We start from the raw sequence: 24379 nt of genomic DNA, 5'->3' as shown, positions 1-24379 counted from the left end.
TAAAAATCGATTGTGTCTAACACCGAGCTAAGTTGTAAAACTGGATGCGCGGCATTTTTGCGCAACCAGCGCATTTTTGGTTATTTATTCATTATTTTGATGCTTTTTAGGGCTTATTATGATAAATTTCATCAAAATAGTTTATAATCAATAGCATTTTACCATATTTACTATCAAATTTCTCTTTTTTACATGTTAAATATTTCATAATCTAAAAGTGTTACATGGAAACGTATATTTTGAAAATATGATGTAATAAATTTTCAGACTTATACAAATGGTGATAAAATGTTAAATGGGAAACGCTCTCACTCGCCGGTGCCCTACCGAAACGGCAACGGCGTGAAGATGAACGGGGCTGGGGACGTCAATAGCCTAAACCAACAGTTTAATCCGTTATTACAGGTTTGGATAATTTGGCGCGCGCTGTTAGAATAATTTTATGATCAGCTGATAAATTGAGATGTGGACATAAATTTTTAGTGAAGTTTCTCTACAATTCGAAATATCGTACAGTTTTCAACAGTGATTTAAATACAACGGCCGATAATATGATGTGCATTCCCAATGAAAATACACCAAATTAATTACTCATCTGAAAATTAACTACAATTAATGGCTTAAAAGTTGTTGTCCAACGAATATTAAAAAACGTTTCTATAAAAGTTCAATGACTCCTTCCTCCCTGATTCTCAGCTAGCTACTTATAGGGTGATACAAGAATTTCTCTGCTTCTACTCAAGATAGAGGACTAAATTTTGTTATATATAAAGATTTCCTTAACCAAAAGAGTGTACAGTATGTACTTTACTTGGTTCGATAGTCTCCTAGTGCTACAAAAATATAATCATTAAAATGTAAGGGTTGATATTATATATTCTATAAATCAAGTTTTTGATATATGACCGCTGAATATCTTCTCTTTAATCATGTTGTATGAATGATATTAATAAATTCCCTGCCACCCCATATGTTAATTTACTTGGCTAGTAGTAGAATTAGATGAAAAATTTGCGCGTTTTATTTAAGAATAGTCCTTATGACCATGAGAATTGTGTTATTAATTTAGGCTCGTAGAAGATTGCCAATTTTCCCTGCCAAGAGAAAATTTCTAGAAGAAGCTACCAAACACGATACTGTCATATTACTCGCCCAAACGGGTACTGGTAAAACTACACAGGTGCCAGTTTTTTTCTGAGATCTTAATTCTGTATATTTGGAACATATAAAACAAAACTAAATTTTGATAGTTAGGATATGAAAAAATGTATATTTATTAAAAAGGGTTTATTTTAGATACCTCAATTTATACACGAAGCAAGGTTAGATAGAGAAGGTGTTATTGCTGTTACTCAACCAAGGTATGTTAATTTTGTTTCGTTTTTATTTACATATTACAACATTACTTTGATTATAGCTGTAACTTAAGTATATTTCTCTTTTGGTTGTTGACCATTACCTACTTTCCTTGCCATTTTAAAGTTTTCAGTGGACAAAAACATTAAACACTCATTTTAATGTCTTGATTATCTGTTATTTTTTCTAGACGAGTTGCAGCTGTATCCTTAGCAAAAAGAGTAGCAGACGAAACACAGACTGAATTAGGAACAATCGTTGGATACAGGTAAAAGAAATTCCTAAAGACCTTTGGATAAAAAAAAAGATTTACACTTTTTGAAATAAATACTAGAATAAAGAATGTCTCTTATTTTTAACAATTTAGTAACATCAAAATTAATGTTTAGGGTTAGATTCGAGGAGATGTGTGGGTACACTACAAAAATATTATTTCAAACTGATGGTATGTTGCTCAGAGAGGCTATGCTCGATCCTTTGCTGAAAAAGTAAGTTTTTTTTATAAGGAAAGATATTTTGATCAGTAAAAGTTAGAAAATATTGATTATTTGAAAGATAGTATTACTAATGTTATTTTTATTTCCAGATATAGTTGGGTGATATTGGACGAAGCCCACGAAAGAACAGTGAACACAGACATTCTGTTTGGTGTTGTTAAATCTGCCCAGAAATACAGAAAAGGACAGAATGATTTGCCACCATTACGGTATGTAAACAAAATAAAAATACCTTTGTGGAGGGTAAAGTTCCCCTATAATGCCTCTAGGGACGCAGATGATATCCTATAATTAATTTAAAGTATCAATGTTATTATGATTAAAGCAGAAAAACTCAAAAATCCAATGAGGTTATGTTATCTGGGAACCTTTATATATGCCATAGGGTGGTTTTAGTCATTTTACTGACACTTTCTTATTGTCTCCTTAGAGACTAGGGGCGAAACATCTAGTATGTACATAAAAAAGAATTGAAATTATGATTTTAAAACACAAATATTTCTTAAAAGTAAAGCTATTATTGTGTAAAACTATGGTTGTAATTTCTAGGGTTGTTGTTATGTCAGCTACAGTTGATGCAGACAAATTTTCAAATTATTGGAACTGTCCTGTTCTTTACATTGAGGGAAGACAGTTTCCTGTTCATATCAGGTGAGCTTCTCTTCATTACAGGGAGTTATTTTGGTACCCAAAGTTTTATTATAATGATCTTTGTTTGATGGCTTAAAACTTTAGTTACTTTTACCGAATTTTGTTTGTTTAAATAGTTCCAAATTTTCACCTAAAAGGTAAGTTTAATTTTGTTTATTTTCATTGGGGGTGTGTATCATTTTATTGGCCATTGTCTTATCCCTTAACAACATCCCTGATATTTTTAGGCATATTAGTTCAACAACAGACGACTGGCAAAGAGCTTTTCTATCAACAATATTTCTAATACACGAAAATGCCCCGGAAAAAGAAGATATTCTAGCTTTTATGACAGGTATTATCTAATTTTAAACTTCTACATTTCTTACAAGCTGGTTTTAGAAGATATCCTCTCTATTTGTAACTTGTTATGATGATATCTGTTACAATTAGGTACACAACTTTGACTATTTGATTTGTAAATCTTCGCTGTTATGGATGCTGTCATCCTTGTTTAGATATTATTTTGACGAGTTATTGCACTGATTTATTTAATTTTTTTAGGTCAAGAAGAAATTGAGAACACAGCTAGACAATGTCGCCTCATAGCCAAAGAATTTACAAATTCCCCAAAATTAATGGTAAGATTTTTATTTTAACCATTCTAAAAAATCCACAAATATAAATGTTTCTATGTGCAATAGGTAGGCACCTATAGATTTTTACTTATATTACTACTGAATTATTTCTGTCTCTATTTTGCTCATGTTTTCAGGTGTGCACCCTGTACGCTGCTCAGACGTCTGACATGCAGCAGTCATCTTTGCGGCCAACCCAACCTGGATTCAGGAAAGGATAAAGAGTTTAAAAGTTTGTTAGAAAAAATTAAAAGAATATCATTCAACTTTAGTATTTCAACAAAACAAGGATGTCAATATCCATATTCCATAAGTAGTGGAACACAAAAAATCTTGGATGGACAGACAAACATATAAAATAAAGGGGGGGGGGGGGTTTAATGCAACCATCTCTAATCAATGTATAAATGGCACTTAGAATTCGAATTTCGATATAAAATTTTGCATGAGTAATCCTTGGTAGGTCTATTTTCCCTAAATCGAACAAAAAGTTGGAAAAGTAACGGCTAACGGCTGGCAGCTCAGCCGCTTAGTAATTTATTGGCTTTTTTCTATGGAAATAAATCACGAAACCTCTCTCCACATAATGCTCTTTTTCGATCCAAAAAGTTTTTAAACTATTCTAGCCGGTAGTTGCTGGTACTAGAAATATAAAAAAAATATTTTTTGTATCATTTCACATGATTTAAAGCAAAAATATGTTTTAAAATGTTGATTTCTACGTAATTTTGACAGATTTGCCCTAAAAATAGCCAAAAAAAAACGGCTAAACGGCTGAGCTGTTAGCTGTTACTTTTTCAACTTTTTGTTCGATTTAGGGGAAATAAACCTACCAAGGATTACTCATGCAAAATTTCAGATCGAAATTCGAATTCTAAGTGCCATTTATACATTGATTACGAGATGGTTGCATTAAACCCCCCCCCCTTACATCGAATGTTTTTAAGAAGGGATATATTTTTTCCAGCAGCGATTTCTCTTGGGAGAATCATATCGGTCCAGCGTTTAGCAAGATCTTTTGCTACACAAAGATAGAATTTTACTTTTATGTAAGGAAATCTCTTTCATTGAGATATATTTACTTATCTGTTTATCTCTGGACTTAGAAAGCTGGTTCTGGCGACCAACATTGCGGAGACAAGTTTAACAATACCTGGGATCAAGCATGTCATAGACTCCTGCAGGGTCAAAGCAAAGGTTCACCAGGCCAGGGCTGGCCTGGATATGCTTAAGGTGAGATGGTGATTTCCCTCAAAGTATCAAGTCGAACAACAAATCCAAATGAAAATATATTGAAAATATGGTGATGGTGGAAGTAGATTTTCCTTTAGGCTTGGTTATAATAGGTACTGGGTAGCCCCGCAGTGTTTAGACATAGGAAACCCACTACCCTGATTCTTAAATAATATTTTTAAAAGTAGGGTGATGCTTGATATATTAGGCACCTTAATGGAAAACACAGGCATCCTTTTATTTTCATTTAGTATTGCCAAAAAAAAGCTTTAACTTTGTATGAGCAATACTTCTAAAAGCTTTCTTAAAAAAATACGATCAAAAGTGTCCATAGCATCTAAATAAAAATCCTAAATATTCAGGTTGTCCGTGTATCTCAAGCCCAGGCTCTGCAACGAACAGGCAGAGCAGGAAGAGAATCTGAAGGAAACTGCTATAGAATGCTTACAAGAGAGGTAAGTTTGTTCATTAAGATCTCTGATAAAATACTTATAAGAGAGGTAAGTGTGTAATGTATTGACTGGACACAGGGAGGGATGGGACATTTGGCTGTTATTACATTAGTCCCCAAAGTTTTATAATAACGTTTTCTTATTCGTTGGCTTGACCACTTTGGGGACTTTAATTGAATTTAAATTTTATTTATCTTTTAAGGAGTTTGATTCCCTGCCTGAAGCTACCGTACCTGAAATTTTAAGATCCAATCTTTCCAGTGTTGTTCTAACTATGTTAAATATAGGTAGGTTAATTTAATGGATAAAGGATACGCGTAAATATTATGACAGGGGGGATATTGCTTACATGGAACTCATTTATTGGCCAGTTCGTTCATCTAGGGAAGTGATGGTTTGGATGGGGGATATCGTTATTTTAGCCCACTGCTAGTTTTACTTCATTATATTAACATGAAAATCTGGTTTAATATCCAATCCAAGTAATAATAAATCCATTGGGAGGTCATATTACAGATATTAAATTCCAAGATTTTACTGAGGATTTTCTATAAAGATATTTTTTTTATATTCTTACTCTAGATTGAGGGAACATTGGACTATAGATCATACTGGAACTCAAAGTTTAATAACCACGTTTTCTTAATCGTTGGTTTAAAAATAGATATTTCTATAGAATTTATAATGGTTGATACAAAACTAAAATTTAAAATCTATAGAAAGTAAGGGATTATTTTTTATAGGGTACGAATATTCATTTATCCCTTAAGATTTTAAGTTATATTTATTTTAAGGTATAAAAGAAGTGATAAAGTTTGAGTTTATGGATGCCCCTAATGCTGACAGTATAAATACAGGTTTTCATACAAAAGATTTTCATCTTTTTTATACGAAAGATATTACTTAGACGAAATAATGCTATTAAAAATAGTTATTTATCACTTCGTATTATAGACAGCTTTCCGTGGTAAAGATTATCATTTCGAGTTTTGTATATAATACGATACGTTACTTTTCTGTACGGCTTAGAACTCCAAATCCATCGGATAATAAATCGGTTTCTAAGCCATTCTGAATTTTTTTTTATTATTTTAATACCTAAAAATGATAATGGTATATGTTTAAAGTTGAGTCATTAAATGTTATGTATGAAAATTAAAATTTAGCTTTGAGACAACTAACCCTGCTTGAAGCAGTTGACCTAAGTCAAGGGGGAGTTCAGTTGACATCATTGGGTAAAAAGATGGCTGCATTTCCCTTAGATCCAAGGTATTAGATAGATAGATTTGCAGATAGATATATAGATTGACAGGTAGATAGATAGATATAGGTCAAGGGGAGTTCAGTTGACATCATTCGGTAAAAAGATGGCTGCATTTCCATTAGATCCAAGGTATATGATAGATAGATTTGCAGATAGATATATAGATAGATAGATAGAAAGATAGATAGATACATAGATCGACAGACAGACAGACACACACACACAAACACAGACAGATAGGTAGATGAATATAAAATATATACACGGTGTCCGGCGTTCTTTACTTCCAAGAATATATACCTATAGTATTCAATATATTATAGAAAAAAAAGGGAGTTAAAGGGGGAGGGGAATGAGATGTAAAGAATGTAGAGCAACAACTAGATAACTAATATTGTTTGAAAAAATAATCAAACTTTCCTTTTTCAGGTTTACAAATCTGCTGCTGGCAGCTGAACAGCTGGGCTGTACAGAAGAAATGTTGACTATTGTTGCCTTACTCACCGCTGAAAATGTCTTTCAGGTAATAACGTTTGTTAATGGATGTGTAATACACGTGGATATTATGTCAGGGGAAAAATTGTTAGGTTGCTATATTGGTCAGTTCGTTCATTCAGTCGGAGGGAAGGGATAGGTTAAAGGGGAAGGATGGAGGGGGGGGGGGGGTATTGTCATTTTAGCCAGCTACGAGTTTCACTTAAATTGAGAATATGAAAATCTTGTGTAGCTTCCAAATAATAATATATCAATTTTTTAGTTACCAAGCACCAAAGACAAGCTGGAGGAGGCCAACCAGGTGCACAAGAAGTTCCAGGCAGCCGAGGGTGACCTGTTGACCTTGCTGAATGTCTGGCGGGCCTTCAGGAACAGTGCAGGCACTCCAGGCTGGTGCAGGTAGCCACAATTTATAATTTTTCTGTATAATTTACTTTTTCCCCTGAAGGGCAAAGTGATTTTCGTGGCTGTTCATGGTTATTGGTGATAGACGTCTGATTTTTTTGGTGTACAATAATAATCTCTTCTCTGTAACTAACTAAGTATGTTTGTCTGTCTGTTTTCATACTTGTTGGTTTATAATTTCTATCAGTTGCTTCGCCCCTAGCCTAGCCTTTAGGGAAGGGGAGGTAAGGAAAATAGCCTAAAATCATTACAAGACATTTATAAAGCTTAACTTAAAAGTACTTCAAATTCGGACCAGTATCTTCCGAGATGATACAATGAAGTAATATTGTAATGTATGCTTTTAAGTATTTATAAATTATCTCTTTTAAACAAATATATTTTCATAATTTTTTAGGGCACAGTTCCTCATCCCTAGGCATCTGAATTTTGCTCTGGAAGTTAGGAAACAACTTATTGGAGTTTGTCATACTGCAGGTTAATATAATTTCTCGTATTCATTCGAATCCGGATGATAGGAACCGGTTCTCATCCATACGAAAAAACTATGTCTAGCATCGTATTATATCCAGCTTTCTACGAATATAAAATTGTACAATCATAAGATTAAAACCAGTTTTTTTAGCCGGTGCCTTCGCCACCTCGGGGCTAAAAAAAACTAGTTTTAATCTCATAATTGTACATTCTATATCCGCGGAAAGCCGTTTATAATACGATGTGAGAAATAACTATACTTATTACAATAAGTTTGAGTTTATCTATAATACAAAGTAGATGTCTGTCTGTCTGTTCGTCTGTCTGTAGCTTGAGATCTCAGTAACCACTGAACCAATTGGGCTCTACTCTTCAGGGAATATACCTACTGGTCCTGTGATGGTATTAAGCTATTTTCTTGGGGGGTGGGACAACCCCCCCCCCCCCCAAGAAAAATGGAAAATACCCTCCCCCCCCCAAAAAATTTTTTTTTTTTTTTAAATTTAAATACCTAACACAAATATAGGTTGATCAAACCTCTTGGGGAAAAGCCCCTAGAGGCTAGGGGCGAAGCCGCTAGTATTATATATTTTACTGCTTTTAATGCTTAAAGCAATAAAAATACATCCTATCAATGAAAATTATTCTTATTAAAAGATTTTGATTAATTCAATAATTATGTGATATTTCATCTTTTAAAGATCATATAATCTTTAAACAATTTTGTTTTAGATCTTCCATGATCAAACTTCCCTGAAATACCTAAACCTTTACTTTTCAAGATAAGGGGGTGGGATTATTTGCAGCACTTTATATAGCTGAATTTCAAGCAAATATTATCTACCTGATACAGATTTGAAAAGAAAATTTTTATCAGTCCCTATCTAATTTTTTTTAAAGCTTATTAGTATCAAACATTATTTAGGCGTTGCAATTCAATCATCACGTGACGTGGAGGTGCTTCGTAAAGCTATAGCAAAAGGATTGTTCATGAATGTTGCCCAGCTGACCTTAGAAGGCCACTATGTAGCGCTGGACAGCGGTCAACATGTTCATATCCATCCTAGCAGTGTCATGTTCAAGTAAGTTTAATTTATTCTTCTGTGTGTGTGTGTGTGTGTGTGTGTGTCTGTCTGTCTGACCCTAGAGGGACACTACGTAGCGCTGGACAGCAGTCAACATGTTCATATCCATCCTAGCAGTGTCATGTTCAAGTAAGTTTATTCTTTTGTGTGTGTGTGTCTGACCCTAGAGGGACACTATGTAGCACTAGACAGCGGTCAACTTGTTCACATCCATCCTAGCAGTGTCATGACTACTTAGGTCCAAACACTAAGAAACTATGGCTACACACACACACAGCAGTGTCATATTTTTCTGTGTGTGTGTCTGACCCTAGAGAGCCACTACGTAGCACTGGACAGCAGTCAGCATGTTCATATCCATCCTAGCAGTGTCATGTTCAAGTAAGTATATTATTCTGTGTGTTTGTGTGTGAGTCTGACCCTAGAGGGACACTACGAAGCACTAGACAGCGGTCAACATGTTTATATCCATTCTAGCAGTGTCATGTTCAAGTAAGTTTATTATTCTGTGTGTGTGTGTCTGACACTAAAGGTACACTACGTAGCATTTGACAGCGGTCACAATGTTCATATCCATCCTAGCAGTGTCATGTTCAAGTATGTTTATTCTTCTGTGTGTGTGTGTGTGTGTGTTACCCAAGAGGGCAACAATGTAGCCCTGGACAGCGGTCAACATGTTCATATCCATCCTAGCAGTGTCATGTTCAAGTATGTTTATTCTTCTGTGTGTGTGTGTGTGTGTGTGTGTGTTACCCAAGAGGGCAACAATGTAGCCCTGGACAGCGGTCAACATGTTCATATCGATCCTAGCAGTGTCATGTTTAAGTAAGTATATTCTTCTGTATGTGTGTGTGTATGTGAGCGGTCAATATGTTCACATCCATCCTAGCAGTGTCATGTTCAAGTAAGTTTGTTCTTCTGTATGTGTGTGTGTGTGTCTGACCCTAGAGGTCCACTACGTAGCGCTGGACAGCGGTCAACATGTTCATATCCATCCTAGCAGTGTCCTGTTCAAGTAAGTTTATTCTACTGTGTGTGTGTGTGTGTATGTGTGCGTGTGTGTCTGTGTGTCTGACCCTAAAGGGACACTATGTAGTACTAGACAGCGGTCAGCATGTTCATATCCATCCTAGCAGTGTCATGTTCAAGTATGTATATTTTTCTGTGTGTGTGTGTATTTATGTATCCTTGCTTAGATTTTCAATAAGAAAATTAATATATTTTTGTGCCTTAAGTTTAAAGACATATATAAGAATGTAGTACATCAAAATGGATATATTATTCCTTGGATCTTAAACCAGATTTTTATGTTGTCTAAAAAAGTGAAACTTGCAGCGGGCTAAAATAACGACTTATCCCATTTTCTCCCACTGGACGAACGAACGGACCAATAAACGAGTTCTAAATTAGCAAGCTAAATTGACGACAGTTTTCCCTCTGTCATAATATCCACGTATCGTATATTCTACCACATCCATTTAAATCGAATAATTTTAGGCGGAAACCGGAGATAGTAACCTATACCGAGATGGTGGCCACCTCCAAAACCTACATTCGCGGGCTCACAATAGTCTCGGAGGAGTGGCTCAACGAGGCGAAACCTGATTACTTTAGAACACATAGGATAACAAGATAGAGGACTGTCTTCCAGAACAGAATGGCACCAAATACAATCAAACCGGTTTTGAGGCACACGGAAATAACTCATCGGAACTTTACTGTTTTGTTGGTCCGTGCCCTAGGCCTGTTTGGGCCACTAAACTGAAAATAATCCTTTAATTTTCATTTTACTATCTGCGGAAATCTCATTACTATAGTCACCGTTTATAGTTGTTCCAATAGTCAACTATTTGTTGTAGTCACATTATGATATTAGTTTGGTATCTTACTGTGATTACATTGTTAGTACAAAGTTGGGAATTACCTTTATTTGCAGGGGTCTTAAGGGATAAGACAATGGATGTTAAACGTTTAGCCCGGCTTGTGGCCCTTTATGTCTATCAAAACTGGTATTAATATTATAATTTTTCCATTTTTATCCACGGAAAGCTGTCTATAATACTAGGCGATAATTAAAATAGATATTCTCTATTTTTTTATGTTAAAAACCCTGTGCTTCGGCTGTGATATTTTTTTACTTCCTCAAAAGGGATAATTCCATGTAGAAGATTATCCCTTTAATTTAAAAAATCTATCTATAATCTAAATAGATCTAGAATTTTCTATCTTTCTAAAATTTCATATATAACACTCTAGCTTACTATTTATAAGGTTTTTATATGTGATTAAAGGAAAAAGGCTAAAATTTACAAAGATATTTTTTTTCAGAAAAAAATCTACGAAATTAAAATGCCGGATAAACTTCCTGATGACGACAAAGAAGATATTGAGGTGAATTTTTTGATAACCCTATAAAACAAGGAAGTCAACAATGCGAAGCTCTAAAATCAGAAGGAATGACAAACGATTAATAACTCTTATAAATTGTGAGAACTTAATAAGCAGAACATTATTGCAAAATTGTGTAAATAAAGGATACAATAAAAGGACATATTTTTTCAGGTTTTTTTATAGAGACGTCTCGCTTATGATATTGTACCTTTATGTCATATGAATCATTATTCCAAAAATCAATTAAAAATCACTTTTTAGATTGGAGTGAGCTACATGGTTCGACGCAAGGTGGACAACTGGTGCATGGCAGAGGTTATTCAGAAAAGAGCTTTAGAAACAGGGGAACCAGAGTTCTATGTTCATTATGAGAATCATAATAGGTAAGGTATCTATAATACAAAGTAGAACGATGTCTGTCCGTCTGTCTGTCCGTCCGTCCCTTAAGATCTTGGTAACCACTGAACCGATCGGATTCTACTCTTCAGGGTATCTATTGGTCCTGTGGTGGTTTTAAGCTATTTTCTTGGGGGGTGGGACACCCTCAACCCCCCCAAAACAAAAAAAATCCCCCCCATTTTTTTTTTTTTTTTTTTTTTCTTTTTTTGTAAGAAATATCCTTGGTCCTTTGTAGAAGATTCCTTTGTGGAAGATTTCCTTGGTCCTTCTTATTATTTTTTTTTTTACAAATTTCACCTTACACTTTTTTTACCATCTCTTGGGGCACAGCCCATAGAGGCTAGGGGCGAAGCCGCTAGTCCTATATATTATAATGGATATATTATTATATGTAACACCAGATTTTTATGTTCTCAAATAAAGTGATACTCGCAGCTGGCTAAAATAACAATACCCACAATCCAACACTTTTACCCCACCCCCTCTCTTTCTACTGTATGAAAGGACTTACCATTAAATGAGGTCCATGTTGACAACCTATATGACGACAAATATTTCCCTATCAAAATATCCACGTATCGTCTATATCCATTTAAGATTTACAAGTCTTCTAATATAAAATAGCAGAATATAGGTCTAATGAGAACGGTTGAACCTATCCTTGAACAACTTTGCGGATTGCGGCGGATATTTACCGGTTTCGAAGCAATACTGCAAAAGTTATAGTGTTAATTTTTGTTTAATACTATTTTTATATGTTTCTAGACGTTTGGATGAATGGGTTACCCGTGACCGTATCAAGGACTCCTCCTATGACGGCACCGAGCAGGGTGCGGGGGATGTAGGGGGCGGGGGGGAACTTGGCGAGGGGACTGACCGCAAGATCACGAGAAACCAGAAGCGTAAACACGACGAGATTAACCATGTACAGAAAACATACGCTGAAATGGACCCCACCACGGCTGCCCTTGAAAAGGAACATGAGACTTTGACTAAGGTAGGTTTTATCAAAGAGGTAGGATGTCTGTATAACTGTCTGGTTGTATAAAAAGATCTCGCTAACCGCTGAACCATTTAGTTTCTCCTTTGGTTCTAGTAAAATTTTTAACATGAACTGTAGTTGTGTAAAATCTGGAAACCTCTGCAACTTAATAGTCATTGATTTTTATAACGCTAGGCATCTAATCCTTATACATAAAACGGTGATTCATAAAACAATGTCATATTGTTATTAACGTATCATCTCTGTAATAGATACTCAAATGTAAAATTGTGTAAATTAACCATTTTGTTTTTAGCTGATTAACATCGAAGTCAAAGTTATCGGAAGGAGAGGGGACAATGGGCTATTTTATTATTACACTAGTCTCTAAAGTTCTATGATAACGTTTTCTTATTCGTTGGCTCAACATTTTTGGAAACTTGTTTGAGTGTTCAAAATGGGTAATTTTGTGTCTCATTGAATGTTGTTATCCTTTTTTTTATTTAGGTAAAATATATTGATCGCATCCAGATTGGCAGATTTGAGATAGACACCTGGTACTTTTCCCCCTACCCCGAGGAATATGGCAAGTGTCCCAAGTTATGGATTTGTGAATATTGTCTCAAGTATACCAGGCTAGAGAAGTCTTATAAATATCATCAGGTAATGTTTTTACTTGTCCACGGAAAAGAAAATTAAAGTTATGGATTTGTGAATAATGTCTTAAGTACACAACACCAGGCTTAAGAAATCTTATAAATACCATCAGTAATATAAGCTTCTAGCCTGGAATGGTTGAATACATTATAGTTGTCCGCGAATACGCAAATAAAAACTTTAAATGGATATGCCATGACACGCAGATAGCCATTATGTTACTTATAAGAATAAATTAGAATTATGAAAGTAATAAATTAATTTATCTTCCTTTTAGTATGAGTGTACACAACGACAGCCTAATGGGGATGAAATATATAGAAAAGGATCTATCAGCGTTTATGAGGTATATCATTTTATAATTAGCGTAGCTAATATTACTTTGGTATGTATGTCATTGTCCTCCGTCTGTCTCAAGCAAATTAAACTATTTTTTTTTTTCTAGAGGCGATTTCTCTTGGGAGGTTGGTTGTACTCTCCCCCCCAAAAAATTACAGGACCTGTGAAAAACTACATTGTAGGGGAATTTTTTCTGCTCTAGCGAATGAGATCCTTCGGTATATACACATAGACAGACACAGACATATTTAAAAATAAATGTGGTTGATATTATTTTAAGGTTGATGGATCAAATCACAAACTGTACTGCCAAAACCTGTGCCTGCTAGCAAAACTTTTCTTGGACCACAAAACTTTATACTTTGATGTGGAACCTTTTGTATTCTATATTTTGTGTGAAGTTGATAGGTAAGCTTACATTATTTTATCAATATTTGTTTTGTCGTAGTCCTAGTCTGTTACTTTTTATGCTATAGATTTATAACCAAGGGATAAGACAATAATTGATGTATACTCCCAATTATGATAAACAAAAATACACCTTATATTGATTGGAGTTTGGACACTATTAGATTGTAGTTGAATTAAACCCAATTAAAAGGGTGGGGGGGCTATCTAGCCTTCTTCAAAATATTATAAAACCTTTCCTGAATTAATGTAATATTGTCCAAACCGTTTACGAGACTTTAGCACTTACAGATAGACATCCTGTTACTTTAGTATGTAGGAATGTTTATCTTTTCGTATGGACTCTTAAAGTAATGAATTAAAGTCCTAAAAACTTGTTTTCAAAAATTTATTTATTTTGTTATAGATATGGATCTCATATTGTTGGATATTTTTCCAAAGAGAAAGAATCCCCTGATGGGAATAATGTTGCTTGTATCCTTACCTTACCGCCATACCAAAGAAAAGGAATGTTTATTGTTTGTCCTTGTTTTAAACTGTAATAGTTATATATCCCATCGTAGTATAGACAGCTTTCTGCGGATATTAAAATCTATGATTTTCTGATTGAAACTAGTTTTGTTAGCCCTGAGGGTCAAAGGCCTGGGTTAACAAAACATTGATTTTATGTTTTACATACGATGCTATACATGATTTTTCATTATAGCTGAGAACTGGTTCTAATCCAGCGGATATTAATCAGTTCCAAAGCCGTACTTAAAGGAATCTTATAAAAAATCTACCAAATTTTTTTTATAAAATCTTCAAAAATAAATATAAAAAAACCTCTTAACTTCTAAAAATATAAGTGTAACAATAGACAAATCAAATTAGGATATGGAAAGTTATTAATCGCATTTAGCTATGAGCTCAGCAAGTTAGAACAGGTAGCATTAATATTTTTAAATATTTTTTTTTATTTAATTTGAGTTACCTAACTCAAAAACTCAAAATAATTTACTCAAAAAAAAACGATATCTATTTGGCACATTATAACGTGATTATTAATGGTTTTACAACAAAACAATGATATTAATTATAACATTTTTGTACTTGATAAACAGGAAATAATATTCACGATCAATCCTCTGACTTACCTACTGATTTTTGTATAGAAGACCCTTTTGTTTTACTCTTTACATTTTTACTTTTTACATTTTGAATTAGGTGACAGGAAGTCCAGAGAAGCCGCTGTCAGATCTTGGTAAGCTGAGCTATCGTAGCTATTGGTCCTGGGTACTTCTAGAGATACTAAGAGACTTCAGAGGAACTCTGTCAATTAAGGATTTGTCCAATATGACAAGTATAACTCAGGTAAATAAAGTTCAATTTATATTTTATAGAGTAGTAAGGTTTTCTTGTCTGTAGCTGAAGATTTTGATCACTACTGAAATCATTGAGTTCTCTCTTTAATGGAAGTTTCTTTTAGGTCCCTGGAGGGGTTTTTAGGCTATTTAATTCTTATATCTAAGTTTGGTTTTAGGTTTTTTCCCTTCTACTTTCCTCACTGCTTCAAATACAAAGCAATTAGATTTTAGGAGCGCAGCCGCTAGTAGGATGTATAATACTAGAACACTTGCCATAAAACTTTGGGTATTAACATGATTTAAAGTTCAATTTCCCCCTCCCTCTCTCATAATATCATTAGTATTTGAAAATATTTCTACATATATTTCAGAATGATATAATCTCCACGCTACAATCCCTAAACCTGGTCAAGTATTGGAAAGGCCAGCACGTCATCTGTGTCACCCCCAAGCTTATAGAGGAACATTTGAAATCCGCAGAGTATAAGAAACCAAGCCTGACCGTGGATATTAATAGTTTGAGATGGAACCCGCCCAAGAAACCAAATAAGAAACATAAAAATTCAACCAGTACTCATTGAGTTTTGTTTAAGTATTTTTTTGGTGCTTTCCCTCAAAGTACTTTTCGAGTCTTGAAACCCACCCTCCCCTTATATTTTAAATATACTGAAAGTAAGGGGGGGGGGGGTATTTTTTTCTTAACCATTACCCAATATAACCTAACCTACAATATCTAAAAGTAATCAAACACAACAAAAAACACACCCTCATTATTTTTATTTCCTGTGCTCAACTTGATATTTTGAGGAAAACTACCAAATAATCTTATTTGTTTGAATTATGTTATGTTTGTGTAAAAATCTTCAAAATGTCTTATTAGAGAATCTGTATCAAAATCAATTTTTAAAATTTTTAAAGGAGAATAAAAAAATTACTTTATATTGATTATTTTTACAAAAGCAATACATAATTCAAATAAACAAATCAAGTTATTCTACTGCATTCTTACTTAATCATATGTAAATTAAATATTTATCATGAAAATGAATAATTTTGTACCTGAAGACTTATAAAATGTTAAGAAAATTGTTATAAATCTACATGACCTATAAAATGTATTTAAAGTTGAATGAAATATTTCAGAGAAGTCTAAACTCAACAGCCCTAAAAATGGCGGATGATATGCCCACGTTTAAGCTTGTCCTTGTTGGCGACGGTGGTACTGGCAAAACTACTTTTGTCAAGAGACATCTTACAGGCAAGTTTTAACTTTTGTTTAATTAGCGTAGCTACTCTTTAATTGACTTACATTCAATGGATAGGGTTTGTATTTTGGTTTGTTAGATCTAGTGATGGGAATCCGAATCCGGAATTCGGAATCCGCCCAATTTTCGGCCAATTTTGGAATCCGAATCCGGATCCGGAATCCGTTTTTTATAGCGGATTCCGGATTCTAAATTGGTAGGCTAAAATTACCGTCTTTTTTCTTACAACTCCCTCTGTTTGAAGGCAAAGATCAAAAAAAAATTTCTACATAACAAATTTTAATAATTACTAATGTGATGTAAATGTTTTAGTTATGCTGGAAGTCAACACTTTAAACAAATCAAGGCTTTAACCAAGTAACATAGTGATAAATTAACGAAAAAAGCTATCCCTCTGTGACGGACGGCCTTTTAAAATACTGCTAGAATCCGGAATCCGAATCCGGAATCCGCCAAAAATAAGAATCCGGAATCCGCAAGAATCCGTCACTTTTTTTGACTGATTCCTTCAGAATCCGGAATCCGAATCCGGCCCAAAAATTCGACGGATTCCCATCCCTAGTTAGATCAGAGATGTAGGGATAGGAGAACGGCAAAACAATTCACTTTTTGAGTTCCTAGCCAGATAGTTGAAAAATTACCTACAATAATTTGACGGGAAGAAATGTTACTGTATATAATAATGGGTAGGTAATCAAAGTGTAATGTTGTATAGAAGTCCTGATAGTATTTAATTTAATTAATCAATGCCTGTTTATGGGCATATTACCGATATTGACTCTGGCCTTACAAAGTAGCAGTACGTAGCACATTTATGTAAGGGAGGGGGGGGGGGGGTTAATGCAACCATCTCGCAATCAATGTATATATGGCACTTAGAATTCGAATTTCGATCTGAAATTTTGTATAAGTAAGTCTTGGTAGGTCTATTTTCTCTAAATCGAATAAAAAGTTGGAAAAAATAACGGCTGGCGGCTCAGCCGTTAAGCCGGTTTTTGGCTGTTTTCAGGGCAAATTCATGATTAATTACGGAGGAATCAACTTTTTGAATAATAGTTTTACTTTGTTCGGTCTAAAATTGATACTCTTGGCATTTTATAGCTTCTATCAGCCTTTTTTAGTCGTTTCTAGCTGTTAAACAGCTAGTACTAGAAATTTTTAAAAAGTTTATTGGTGTTATTATTAGTGATGGCAATCCGTCGAATTTTCGGGCCGGATTCCGGATTCTTAAAGAATCCGTCAAAAAAAAGTGGCGGATTCCGGATTCTTAATTTTGGCGGATTCCGGATTCGGATTCCGGATTCTAGCAATATTTTAAAAGGATTTTTTAAAAAATTAAGTGCTACATATGTCCTAAAAATCAATGTTCTTTGTGTTCTCTATAATTCACTTCCGAGAATCGAACCAGATTTTAAAAGATATTATACATAATGATGAAAATCTTTGCCTTCAAAGAGGAAAAGTTGAAAGAAAAAACTCAAGACGCTAATTTTAGCCTACCAGTTAAGAATCCGGATTCTGATTCCAAAATTGGCCAAAAATTGGGCGGATTCCGGATACGGATTGCCATCCCTAGTTATCATCGATAATTTTGCCCTAAAAAAAGCCCCAAAACGGCTAAACGGCTGAGCCGCCAGCCGTTAGCCGTTACTTTTCCAACTTTTTGTTCGATTTAGGGAAAATAGACCTACCAAGGATTATTCATGCAAAATTTCAGATCGAAATTCGAATTCTAAGTGCCATTTATACATTGATTACGAGATGGTTGCATTAAAAAAAAACCTTACCTTCAATAATTTAACGGGAAGAAATTATAATATGATAAAGGGTTAAAAATTGTAATAAGGGATTAACAAAATCTATCGTTGTATAGAAGTCCTGATATTATTTATAAGTAACACTTGTTTATAGGCCAAAATATTTCTTTTTTTGATTCTGTCTCCGGCCTGACAAACAGCATATTTAATGTATTTAGAAATAAACTGTTGGGGTTAAGTAAGACTCAAAATAATAACCTTATCGGCCTATCGGTTATGAAATTAACTAACAAAAATAAATATTTAGGTGAATTTGAGAAGAAGTATGTAGCCACCCTTGGTGTGGAAGTTCATCCCCTTGTTTTCCATACTAGCAGAGGAGCTATCAGGTAAGGATATGTTATTTGAAATAGTATTAGTTGCTGGTTTCCCTCAAAGTTTCCAGTCAAGCTCTGAAACCTCTTCTCCAAAATATCCGTTAATATAACTCAAAAATATACTATTCTTTAAAATAATAAGTGTTTTACTTTTTGTACGTCTAGTAAAATTTAGCTAAACACGAAACCGATTGAGTTCTCCATTTATGAGAAGCTTTAAATGGGTCTAGAGATGGGTTTAGGCTATTTTATTTTTGAATTTAATTCTTGTTAATAGTTATAGTTTTAGGCCATATTTTACCCCTCCGAAATATATAGAACATTTAAAAATAATCATGAGATGAATTAAGAAAATAAAAGAGACGCGATATAAAAATACACGATACAAATGATGTTATTTTTAGATTCAATGTTTGGGATACCGCTGGCCAGGAAAAGTTTGGAGGCCTCAGAGATGGTTACTACATTCAGGTAATCTAAAATTCTTTTATCAGGAATACAGGGATAGGATAATCCTTTAATATAGAGTTTTAAGGTTTTTTTGTGGTCTGAAACCTAAGATTTCCATGATTGAGTTCTCCATTTTAGGGAAGCTTCACACAGGTCCCAGAGAGGTTTCTGCTATTTTATTTTAAGATTTAAGTCTTAGAATTGTTTAGGCTGTTTTCTCAATCTTCGATTACATGGACCTTAGATGCTAGGGGCGCAACCACTAGTGGAAGACAAATTACTGAGTCTTGTTACTTGGTTGCATAGCCTCGATAATGTGTCTATGGCTAGGAAGATCTTAATAAATTTATGACCAATAGGTCTACAATATTTCTGTCTGGTTTTTGGCTATTTTGCAAAGAAATAAAACTCTGCCCTTTGTCCATCCATGGTAAGGGGGGGGGGGGGTAGTCCCTGTAAGCTAGAAATAATCGTTGGCATGATCCACATTTAGTTTTAAAATTATTAAAATTTACTTTCGCACCGCAGCTACTTAACAACTCTCATTCTATTCAGGGCCAATGTGCTATTATCATGTTTGACGTGACCAGCCGTGTGACGTACAAGAACGTGCCCAACTGGCATCGTGACCTGGTTCGTGTCTGTGAAAACATTCCCATTGTCCTTACTGGCAATAAGGTAGGAGAACAAGAACCATAATGTCTAGGTAATAGTGGCATAGATTTAGAAATACATATGAATATACGTGGATAATGGATATATAGACAAGTGGAAATTTGTCGTCAATTCAGGTTGCTAATATGAACCTCATTGATTAGTCAGTTCGTTCATCCAGTAGGAAGAGAGAGGGTGGATGGGAGGTATCTTTTTTTAGCCAGCTGGGATTATTACATTTTAAATAATAATAATATATCGATTTGCCTGTGTTATTTAGGATTAGCTTAAAGTATTTTTTACTAGCACTATTTCTGTTTTGCTTGTTTACCTACCTACTGTATTTATAAATCTGTCCAAGGATTTTTTTGTCTGTAGCTTAAGATCTTAATTCTTATCGGTTTATCTTACCGATCGGTTTCTCCATTTCATGGAAGCTTCAAATAGATCCTGGGATTGTTTAAGGCTATTTTTTTTAGATTTAATCCCTAGGATAGTTTTAAATTATTTTGTGCTTCCCCTTCCCATTTTATGAAGAGCTCCTAGATGCTAGATGCACAGCTGCTATTAATGATTTAAAAGGTAAAAATACATAAATCTTTCTATTTATCCAGGTAGACATCAAGGACAGGAAGGTGAAGGCAAAGTCCATCGTGTTCCACCGCAAGAAGAACCTGCAGTACTACGACATCTCCGCCAAGAGCAACTACAACTTTGAGAAGCCCTTCCTGTGGCTGGCCAGAAAGTTGATTGGTGACCCCAACCTGGAGTTTGTCGCCACCCCCGCCCTTCAGCCCCCAGAGGTCGTTATGGACCCCGCCCAGATTGCTCAGGTATGAAATAATGTTTGTAACGATAAAATTGATAACCATGATAAAGGCAGATTTCAACGAAACGCTTTTGAAGTTTTTGATATTTGCAAATTCGAAGGGTAACTTTCTCAAAACTAGTATGAAGGCCATTTTAAAGGTGTTATTGTGTGTTATTCATTGATATATTAAATAGTATAAGTATATGTATAAGTATTTTTTTAATAACTTCAATGCGTTTCTGAATTCATAATACTTTTCTATAAAATTATCTAACAATATAAAAAAATATCATAGAAAACTAAAACCATATTTTTCAGATCGAGGCCGACTTCCAGAAGGCGGCTGAGACCGAACTTCCTGAAGAAGACGAGGATCTGTAGTCCCATACACAAGGAAAAATATAGTTTTAAAGCGATAGGACAATTCAATATTTTTTATTGACATAAATTAGGCCAAATAATTGAGTGTGATATTTAAAAACCAAATTCAGATGTTACGTAGGAAAAATGTTTCCCTTTTTAGATTTATTTTATGTGATGAAACCCCCTTAAACAGCTGATTTTTAATTCATTGTGCCCTTACAGCCAAGTGTCTAAAGGGATAAGACAATAGCCGATAAATATATGTACATCCCTGATGATGATACACAAAATTTCCCATTAAATAGATACGACTAGTGGTTTAAACGTTTGGACACTCAAGTTAGAAGTCCTTTAAGTGTTAAGTCAAGGTTACCATAAAAATTTGGAGAATAGTGTAATAAACAGCCCAATATCCCCTCCCTCTCTGGATTACAGTCCTTTTATTCTAATATATTCTCTGTATGGTTGGCTACAGCAAAGAAAAGAAAAAACAAAGAAGGGATTACATTTAGTTTTAAGCTAAAATAACACACTAACACTAGGTACCTTATTAAAATCTTGAAGCATTTCAAACTATATTTTCTCTTTGATTTCAGGATAATGGTGATTCTATGACACACTGTGAACATACTCTATTGCAGGGAGTAAGTCATATAGTGGCTTCCCTCTTTATGCAAAGTGTTCATATAATGTGTCATGATATTAGTTACCAAGCATCAACAAGCTATTATTATTGTTATCCAAGTGGTTTCATCTCAATCCAAAATAATTGTAAACTCGTGGAAACATAAAATATTCATATTAATTGATAAAAACATTTTTTCATTTTCTTACTTTAATACCTTTACAATAATATTTTCTGAGAAATATTGACTATCTATCTATCTATCAGATCCCCTGGCTGTGCTGTATGAGTTTTAATATTGTTAAACAAATGAAAGAATTAAATTGATCCAGAATTATAAATATACATTTTTCTAGCCAATGAAACTAAAGAAATATTTGATGTTATTAATGTCTAGGTTCATTCTTTCAGATTTTAATGTTTTCTATAATGTTGGATAAGAAATCGCTGGCAGGATGAATGCGACCAGCTACTACCTGTCCACATGTCGGCTGGTCATCCAGGCAGATCCTGCCAACCAGAACAGGTTCCAGGTAAAATTTTATAAGAATGTTAAGGCCCGCAAGGTTAGAGCTTCAAGAAAGCTAAAATGATCGGTGTTTATACTCTCTATTTTCAGGGGTGTATATTCTGCATAAGATTCATTTTTCCCCTGCTGCAATTTTTTATTTTTTTTCCCATCTAGTTTTAGTTTTTTTTTTCCAGAAAGGAAGGGGATAAAATGGAAAAATATTTTCAGAACTCATTATTTTATTAATACCTATCATCCCCATTCCCACATATTCTTTTAGTTTTTTTCACCAAAGAGGTGAAAAAATTGGGGAAAATATGCTTTCAGTTCTCTTAATTTTTACATCTTTTCCCCCCATCTTAATATTTTTTATTTTTTTATCCCCAATTTAGCAGGGTCAAAGGGATAGTTTCACGAAGTGCATTTAAAAAAAAAATAGTGAACTGTAAGTTTTTTCTATTTTAAATAACGTAGTAGTGCATAATATAAAGTTATTGATTAAAATTAAAAGATTTGACCAGGGATTTTCCTTAAAAAATGAGTTTTTCATTTTTAATTTCAACTTCGTTGCATGTTATATAATATATATGGCAAAAACTTTTTTGTCATAAATACAACTTTAGATAGCATTTACTAGTTAATAGAACTTCAAACTTTTTATACAACAAAATACACATAACAACATAGAATGACCAATAAAATATTTAGTATAGTACTTAGAGTAGTGATCTTTTTATATGTCTTAGTAGAATATATTAGGCATTGGATAGATATGATTGCGATAAAGAATTTTAACATTGACCTGATTGAACTTTTTTTATTTGACAATATAAATGATTTGCAACATAAATTACATAAGAATGGTCTTTTTATATATATATGTTGTATGGTTAGTTGGTATTTCCGCGTGAGATTATGTGTATATTGTAAGTAAACCGGATGGGTTTCTTTATTTTTTAAAAAGAATCTATAGAAAACCTGTCCTATTATGAACCGGACGTTATTTTTTATGTTTTTTAAGTAACTTGTCCTAAGGGGAATCCCTGTTCAATTTTTTTATAACTCTTGTGAAATATGTGGAAAAAGATTCTCTGATATTGGTGTTTTGGCTATACATATTTGGAAATAAAATAGACCTTTCTCATGTAATTTATGTGGAAAATCACTAACTTTTTTAGATATTGTCAAATAAAAAAAGTTTTGTCTGGTCAATGTTTAAAATTCTTTAACATATAATCATATCTATCCAATGCCTTATATATTCTACTAAGACATATAAAAGTTCACTACTCTAAGTACCTTAACTCTTTAAATACACTTCGTAGAACTATCCCTTTACAGAATATACAACCTTGTCTATTTTTAAAGTCTTTATGAGCATTTCCTGATACAGGGGATGTTTATTTTTAGAAAGAGTCCAGTAGGTTGCGGGTAAATTTCGTTAAGGTGCGAGTTTTAAGGCTTAAAAACAGTAGTAGAGTGATAATATTATCTAAATATGTGTATTGTGTATTCCTTATTGAATAGAACCATAGATAAAAAAAAAATTTATAACAATACCTGAAAACTGTAAAAAAAACCTGAAATTTTCACCGAACGCTTTGCTAATGTCAAGCTGACAAAAATTAATTTTTAACATATAATACGAAAAATTACCATGGACAATCAAAAAATGTTTTTAAAAATTAATATCTTTGAAATAATTAGCATTATTTATAATTTTTGAAACTCTTTCCAATATTTTTTTTATAATTGTCAATTTTGTTCTTAATGTCAGTTTGACATTAGCGAAGCATTCGATGAATTTCCCGGTTTTTTAACAATTTTTTTTGTCTATAGTTCTTTTCGATTAGTAATATACATATTTAGTGAATATTATTGTTCTACTACTGTTTTTAAACCTTAAAACTCACACCTTTACGGAATTTACCTGCAACCTACTGGTCTCTTGTTCTAAACTCAATACCTAATTATGCATACTTCTAAAATCAAAAGGGATCTTAATGGACAGAAAAATAGAAACCTAATCCTTTTATATTATGTATTAAGGTTTGTTTGGTCTCGAAATATGCATGTAAGAATTGGATCCATTTCTCATTGAAGCTTTATACATATCTTGGGGTGGTATTACGCTTTTTTCCTTTCCTTCTACGCCCTCCCTTAGAGGCTAAGGTCGATGCGACTTGTTATTTTATATGATAAAATATTGTTATTTTTAGGAAATCTTCCAACTGCTTCCTATGTTAAGAAATTCCTTGTCTTGCACTGTTTGTGAGAATCTACTAGTGGAACCTTTTACTCCAGAGGTAATCCTAATATATAAAGTAGTAAGGTTTTTTTTGTCTGAAGCTTTGAATTTTAATAACTACTAATCAGATTGGGTTCTCTAATTTTAGGTAGGTTTCATATAAGTCCTGTGGTGGTTTTAGGCTTTTATATTTTCAGAATTAAGTCTTGGGAAAGATTTAAGCAATTTTCGAGCCCATTAGCTTTCTGTCCTTCACGGTCATTAGAT

At 33.7% G+C, this 24379-nt stretch overlaps 4 protein-coding genes across 10 annotated transcripts in view; all 4 read left to right on the top strand.

The window, feature by feature from the left end:
• Nucleotides 1-235: 235 nt before the first annotated feature.
• On the top strand, nucleotides 236-10172 carry LOC145306051 (ATP-dependent RNA helicase DHX33-like). Its single transcript, XM_080148012.1, has 20 exons — nucleotides 236-405; nucleotides 1070-1180; nucleotides 1297-1361; nucleotides 1547-1624; nucleotides 1746-1844; nucleotides 1943-2062; nucleotides 2403-2504; nucleotides 2732-2838; nucleotides 3048-3124; nucleotides 3259-3332; nucleotides 4228-4354; nucleotides 4717-4809; nucleotides 5009-5093; nucleotides 5601-5663; nucleotides 5973-6075; nucleotides 6500-6593; nucleotides 6828-6964; nucleotides 7368-7447; nucleotides 8370-8526; nucleotides 10027-10172. Exons 1-20 carry the CDS (start codon nucleotides 289-291, stop codon nucleotides 10163-10165), a joined length of 2028 nt encoding a protein of 675 aa, XP_080004138.1. The 5' UTR covers nucleotides 236-288; the 3' UTR covers nucleotides 10166-10172.
• A 614-nt stretch (nucleotides 10173-10786) lies between these two features.
• On the top strand, nucleotides 10787-16192 carry LOC145306130 (histone acetyltransferase KAT8-like). 5 transcript variants are annotated; one of them, XR_013874953.1, is made up of 12 exons: nucleotides 10787-10920; nucleotides 11182-11303; nucleotides 12085-12316; nucleotides 12809-12964; nucleotides 13236-13304; nucleotides 13578-13705; nucleotides 14112-14214; nucleotides 14581-14631; nucleotides 14912-15058; nucleotides 15423-15669; nucleotides 15859-15904; nucleotides 16012-16192. XR_013874953.1 is itself a non-coding variant. In XM_080148336.1 (11 exons), exons 1-10 carry the CDS (start codon nucleotides 10879-10881, stop codon nucleotides 15630-15632), a joined length of 1260 nt encoding a protein of 419 aa, XP_080004462.1. In that variant the 5' UTR covers nucleotides 10787-10878; the 3' UTR covers nucleotides 15633-15669; nucleotides 15859-16192. The 5 variants fall into 5 exon arrangements, 3 of the variants coding, with proteins under 3 accessions (XP_080004462.1, XP_080004378.1, XP_080004259.1); XR_013874922.1 differs by having other exon boundaries at nucleotides 15423-15904; XM_080148336.1 differs by having other exon boundaries at nucleotides 15859-16192.
• Nucleotides 16153-21765, top strand: LOC145306343 (GTP-binding nuclear protein Ran-like). The gene is made up of 7 exons (XM_080148465.1): nucleotides 16153-16309; nucleotides 18381-18462; nucleotides 18855-18921; nucleotides 19456-19578; nucleotides 20169-20387; nucleotides 20684-20761; nucleotides 21327-21765. The coding sequence occupies exons 1-6, from the start codon at nucleotides 16153-16155 to the stop codon at nucleotides 20744-20746; spliced, it is 711 nt and encodes a 236-aa protein (XP_080004591.1). The 3' UTR covers nucleotides 20747-20761; nucleotides 21327-21765.
• The window catches only part of msl-2 (male-specific lethal 2), a 14488-nt gene continuing 11870 nt past the window's right edge, over nucleotides 21762-24379 (top strand). For all 3 annotated transcript variants that reach the window (XR_013874812.1, XM_080147703.1, XM_080147804.1), the window contains exons 1-2: nucleotides 21762-21886; nucleotides 24084-24170. Coding sequence is in view for 2 of the 3 variants with exons in the window: in XM_080147703.1 (XP_080003829.1) it covers nucleotides 21809-21886; nucleotides 24084-24170 (165 nt within the window). In the remaining variant the exon portion in view is untranslated. The remainder of the gene's footprint in view (nucleotides 21887-24083; nucleotides 24171-24379) is intronic.

The sequence above is a fragment of the Acartia tonsa genome, chromosome 1, assembly GCF_053477335.1.
Source record: "Acartia tonsa isolate MP-2025a chromosome 1, ASM5347733v1, whole genome shotgun sequence".
NCBI classification, from domain to species: Eukaryota; Metazoa; Arthropoda; class Copepoda; order Calanoida; family Acartiidae; genus Acartia; species Acartia tonsa.
This window is presented reverse-complemented; position numbering and strand designations above follow the sequence as displayed.

Excerpts from the sequence above, each read along its gene's own strand:
- LOC145306343 (XM_080148465.1), top strand. The coding sequence starts at position 16,153 with ATGACCTATAAAATGTATTTAAAGTTGAATGAAATATTTCAGAGAAGT. Across the intron at positions 16,310-18,380 it reads TGTCAAGAGACATCTTACAG|GTGAATTTGAGAAGAAGTAT; the intron begins GCAAGTTTTAAC and ends ATAAATATTTAG. Across the intron at positions 18,922-19,455 it reads GAGATGGTTACTACATTCAG|GGCCAATGTGCTATTATCAT; the intron begins GTAATCTAAAAT and ends CATTCTATTCAG.
- LOC145306130 (XM_080148336.1), top strand. The coding sequence starts at position 10,879 with ATGCCGGATAAACTTCCTGATGACGACAAAGAAGATATTGAG. Across the intron at positions 12,317-12,808 it reads AACATGAGACTTTGACTAAG|GTAAAATATATTGATCGCAT; the intron begins GTAGGTTTTATC and ends TTTTTTATTTAG. Across the intron at positions 13,305-13,577 it reads GATCTATCAGCGTTTATGAG|GTTGATGGATCAAATCACAA; the intron begins GTATATCATTTT and ends TATTATTTTAAG.
- LOC145306051 (XM_080148012.1), top strand. The coding sequence starts at position 289 with ATGTTAAATGGGAAACGCTCTCACTCGCCGGTGCCCTACCGAAACGGC. Across the intron at positions 2,063-2,402 it reads AATGATTTGCCACCATTACG|GGTTGTTGTTATGTCAGCTA; the intron begins GTATGTAAACAA and ends TGTAATTTCTAG. Across the intron at positions 4,810-5,008 it reads ATAGAATGCTTACAAGAGAG|GAGTTTGATTCCCTGCCTGA; the intron begins GTAAGTTTGTTC and ends TTATCTTTTAAG.